General features: G+C 41.7%; 1 protein-coding gene across 1 annotated transcript; it reads right to left on the minus strand.

The window, feature by feature from the left end:
• Positions 1-1,101: 1,101 nt before the first annotated feature.
• LOC118770567 (pleckstrin homology-like domain family A member 1) lies at positions 1,102-2,996 on the minus strand. Its single transcript, XM_036518315.1, has 2 exons — positions 2,375-2,996; positions 1,102-1,615 (listed from the first exon to the last, which is right to left on the minus strand). The coding sequence occupies exon 1, from the start codon at positions 2,847-2,849 to the stop codon at positions 2,403-2,405; it is 447 nt and encodes a 148-aa protein (XP_036374208.1). The 5' UTR covers positions 2,850-2,996; the 3' UTR covers positions 1,102-1,615; positions 2,375-2,402.
• Between the last annotated feature and the right edge of the window lie 2,051 nt (positions 2,997-5,047).

Consider the following 5,047-nt stretch of genomic DNA (forward strand, 5'->3'; position numbering starts at 1 on the left):
CTGGGCGCAGAGCGGCAAGAGGCACCGAGCAGCAGACATTTTAATGTGTGCGTTGACAGCGCGGTTCCAAGGGCCACTCGCTAGCTGCGTCTTTCTCTTTGGCAGGACTCAGTGCAGATATGGAGCGGAAGTGTGTCATGTGGTTGGCAGGTGTAAATTGTAATGGCTGCAGATCGGGGTAGGACAGTGCAACTTCAGCATTGGACTAGTTTATGAATCTAAATTGCTTCAGTAGCCTGTATATCCAGCTGTATAAGTTTATTTTATGTAAGATATGTCTGTGGAACTGGCCAAGGGCATCTTTTACGCAAACTTAAATAACGTAGTTACACATGTTATGATGACATGTACACATTTATGATTGGCTTGATTGTGAATGAACAGAAATATATTCACCTGCATGTAGAAATTAATTCAAGCACAGTAATAGTGTAAAGGGATATATGCTATTTTCAGGTTTGTGTTTCCTAAGTCTCAGGAGCAAGAAGTGAAAAGTTAGACAAAAGGGAACAGTTGTATATATAAGCCACAGGACGAGGATGCTATTCTGTTTCAATCTACTTCCAGCTGTCTCCAGGTTAAAGAAAAAAAAAGACACAAAGGAGGCGCTGTTCGTTTGAAATGGAATGTATATTTTAAAGGTATGAAAATAGCTCTCACATTAAAATAAGAAACACACTCATGCTGCATAGCACACACGACAGTTTCTCCGTAAGTGAAATGGCAACATTCCGTCTGAAGTGCACACCTCGCGCGGTGCATCAATCACAGCAGCTGCAGCTCACCGACCTCGGGCAAAGCGTGTTCTTCAACTTGACCAGATGACATAAATATAACGCTAATGTAACACAATTGGCATGGCAAAGCTACTTACTGTAACCGCTAATAAAATACACATTTCATGAAACTAACCACACCAAGCTTAGGTTTTTTGGCATGATTTTTCATCATTTCTAGCGTATTTTTTTATGTTCTGATGATACATACACAAACAATAAGAATTACAGCATTTAAGTCTTTGGTTCAATGAATTAAAAAAAAAAGTAATTTTATGTTTATCCAAAAAAGGCTTAAGGTCAATAAATGATACGAGGCCAAGAGAATGTGCGTTAACAAGCCACGCATTATAGACAAAGTCAAAAACATTTGCCGTAGATCCACTGAAAAATCATTCCTGAACTGACAGGTTTGTGCTATGTATATTAACAGTATATGCACATTGGCTGTTACAAAAATGTCCGTTGAAAAATTGCGTGAACATCGAGTCTTTCTGTACCTTAAACCACAGTTTTTTTGTTTGTATATATCCAAGAACAATCTCACATTCATACAGTCAGACGCAAGAGAAAATGTATAAAACTAATAAATAAATGAAATACCACACGGTAACAAGTTATAATACAACAATTTCCTTCCATGCTTCAAACTCCCCGATCCGTTTTTTTGTTCATAACAAAGTCTACGAGGAAATAAGGACTTCGTGGAGATGCGGTTGCCGTTCTTGAGAATAAACTATCGATGCATTTGCTGAGACATGACGCCTCTTTTGTTAGCTCAGCGAGGGCGACCACAAACCGTGCCGCGCACTGATCCTTCCGTAGAGTGTCCCATTAACCTGCGGATACAATAAATTAGGTTGATTCAGCCGTCGGAGCACTTGCCCGCCTCGCAGTAGAAATTTAAAAAACAGCTTCAAGATCAATGCTAATGTAGCGTACTCAATGTTTAGATAAAACGCGCAGATTTTGCAAGTGTTGCAATACTAAAAGTTAAGGCAGTGGTATTATCTACACTGAAATTTGAGAGAGATCACCCAAAAATGGTTCTATGTCCATTGGTAGTCTATAACTCATGCGTGATTACACCGACGGTGCTTGGACTTGGGTTTTATCACATATTTGGTAATATAATAACTTATTTGCATATTTGCGCGAAATATGATTTCATATGATACATTACGTTTCAAGAATAACATAGCCTACCTGAAAATGTTTTAGTATCGCATATTTCAAATGATAAAGTTGCTTTCGAGAAACCGATTTAATTCTAAAAATGATTTCCCATAGCTATGGCAATTAAAATTACTATCGTAGTTCACATTTAATATCATATTCACATATAACATTTCCATACGATGTACACTTTTAAAAACTGATTATTTGCGTGCTAATACGCAGAAATGAAACCAGTGTACAACAGAAATCAAGAGCTTGACGTTTTGATGTAGTCTGTCCAGACCACCGTCAACGTGGTGAGCTAAATCAAGGGTACACTGAATTCAGAGCCTTGCTTTGTATCGAAGTTTGTAGTAGAACACGACCCGTTGGTATCAGAAATAACTGAAGAAAGAAAGGACTTCTCACGGCTGACTTACCGGTGATGTGGCGCATCCTGGGTTCGGCTCAAGCTGCATTTTGCGAGTTCCTGGCGGTTTTGTGCCCTGGAAGCTGCACCACAAGCAGTTGCTGCTTCTGTCTCGTTGACTTAACCGCCAGGATAGCCTGTCTGTTCTTGTACTGCACCATCTGCAAAGTTATCTCGGCGTTCCAGACCTCGTCCTGCGGACACCTGAAATCAATCTCCTTGCCCTCTGACATGACCACCGTGAAGTAGACGTACTTGCCCTTCCTCTCAACGCAGTCCACGGTTTTCATGCTGGAGAAGTGCAGTTCTTTGATTTTACCCCCGGGCTCGCCGGTCGGCTGCTGGTTGTCGAGCTGTTTCGGGGGGTGCAGCAGGAGCCCCTCTTCCGTGAGGACGCAGTGTTTCTTCTTCCACAGCTGCAGCAAGCCGTCGCTCCGTTTCTCCAGCAGACCCTCTTTCAGCACCTTTCCCCCGCTCTCCAGCATTGTGAGAAGTGCCCCAGTCTCCCAAGTAAAGAGGGAAAAAACCGCTGTGGCTTCTATCGGTAAGGAGGGACGCGCAGAACCCGGTCCGCTGCCAGTGTTGTTGGCTATATATAGCTGCGCCTCCTATCTCCGGCGGAGCTCCTGTCGGCAGCGCTCACGGAATTGACTGATTCTCTCTTCCCAGCGTGACTGGGGTTTTCCTCGAACTCGTCTGGTGCACCGCCCCCCGACTGACACCCAGCGGAAAACCGGCTCAGATTGCTGGCCTTCGTAACACGTACCCTGTGTCAATGACAAAAGGGTAGTTTTAGAGTGTACTACCTTGGAATTGACCGTTTTTCATAGGCTATATCTATCATAAATGTTCCGATTAATAAATAATTTCAGAGTTGTAGGTGTTGGATTGAAATGCATTGTTCTGTATTAATATAGATATTTATAGATACTATACATATATGAAGTTCATACATCTACAATAAGGGACCTTCAAATTTAAAGTAGGCCTAGTATTTAAGAACATTAAATAATATATGTTTATTTGAACTAACAAGAAGTTGGTCCAAGCCTTCAGAATAGCATCAGTCCATCTTGGATTGTTGTTAAATTTTGAACTGTTTCTAATGGGATATTAGTTCTTAAAGAGATGAAGGGGGTGGAAGCCTACTCTGTGGATTGTTCCATAAAAATTCAATAATCTTAAGATCTGATCATTTGAGAGGCCACAGATGTTTGACTTCATTCTGGTGTTGATGAACCACTCTTGAATCAGTTTAACAGTCAGGGGTGTCATCAGCTTGGAATATAGGAACACCTTGGGTAAACAAGGTGTAATGGGCCATGTAAAATAGCATCACAGTTCTTGGCCATACTGCTACCATGCAAAGTAACAATTGGACCAAATGATTCCCACAAGATTACTGCCTGTACTATAACAGATCCATGTTTAATAGTTGGGAACAGACAGTGTGGGCTAAAGGATTCCTCTGGCCTTTCTCCAAACATAAATTCATCTGGATGTAGGGAGAAGAGATGACTTATCAGACCATACAACTTTCTTGCACTGCTCAGAAGTCCAAGTTTTGTGCTCATTATGACAGGTTATGCATCGTTGCACATTGGCCTTGGTTGCAAGGGGTTTCTCAATGGCAGCTCTACTGTGAATATCAACTTTTTGAAGCTCCTGATGTAGTTTTTGTTGAGACTAGTTCACAGATATGCAAACTCACTTCTGTGGAAAATTTTTGGTGTTTTTTTTTTGTACGCGGGTAGCTCAGTACCTTAACCACTCCTTGTCCACCGTGCTAGGTTCCGGCATCACTGAAAATTGCACTGCTCTAATGCGCTTAGTGAAACCATTCTAGGACAAAGGCATCCTCACACAGAGGGAATGGTAAACAAGCATGAAAAAGCTTTGACCGTGCATTTCTGTAACCCGCTGTGATCACACACAAGCTTTGCTACGCTGCCAATTCGGTAAATATGTGCAATGCCTTTGCTAAATTGCAAATCTTTGAGGCTTTGCACACTGTATATGGGCATAGTGAACATAAAACAGTCAACTAGTGTGACACCAGCACCCAGTCAATTGATGACGTATAATACTGAGATTAAATTGTTGCATTTCATAGTATTCTTTACTTCACTGTGTATAAGAGACCTTATTACAATACCTACTGTAGAAAATATAGCGGGGCAAAGCGATCGCAAATGTAAAAAACTAGGAGCAGAACATTTATGCTATTAACACATTGTTATAGCATAACAGGAAAATTGGGTAACACCATGCAAATTAAGGGATTAAAACACTAAATACAGAATAGTAGATATGAAATATTAACTTCAACTGAAAAGGTCACACAGGCAGACGCACGTTTATCCATTTTATTCATGAATATACATACACGTACAATTATTGAGTACATTAGTATTTTGTAGCATAGCATTTTGCTTTGACAACAGCTGCTCAAAGGATCCAGGCAGAATCCGGCTTTATTCCTACATTCAGACAGTATTGATCTCCCACCGCGCCCAGTCGGTAACTGTGGAGTTCCAGCATGGCAGTGGCTGGCAAGCAACTGTGGTGCATACCCATGCCAGTTCAGAACCGGGATTGAGAAACGGTGCAAGTGGGCCGCTTGATTTGATCCACTGACACTGGCTTCCTCCCACCCCGACCCCCCACCCCCCACATACCCCCC

The sequence above is a fragment of the Megalops cyprinoides genome, chromosome 23 (genome assembly GCF_013368585.1).
Source record: "Megalops cyprinoides isolate fMegCyp1 chromosome 23, fMegCyp1.pri, whole genome shotgun sequence".
NCBI lineage: Eukaryota > Metazoa > Chordata > Actinopteri > Elopiformes > Megalopidae > Megalops > Megalops cyprinoides.

Bases quoted from the DNA above. Each gene is read 5' to 3' on its own strand.
- LOC118770567 (XM_036518315.1), bottom strand. From the start codon at position 2,849: ATGCTGGAGAGCGGGGGAAAGGTGCTGAAAGAGGGTCTGCTGGAGAAA.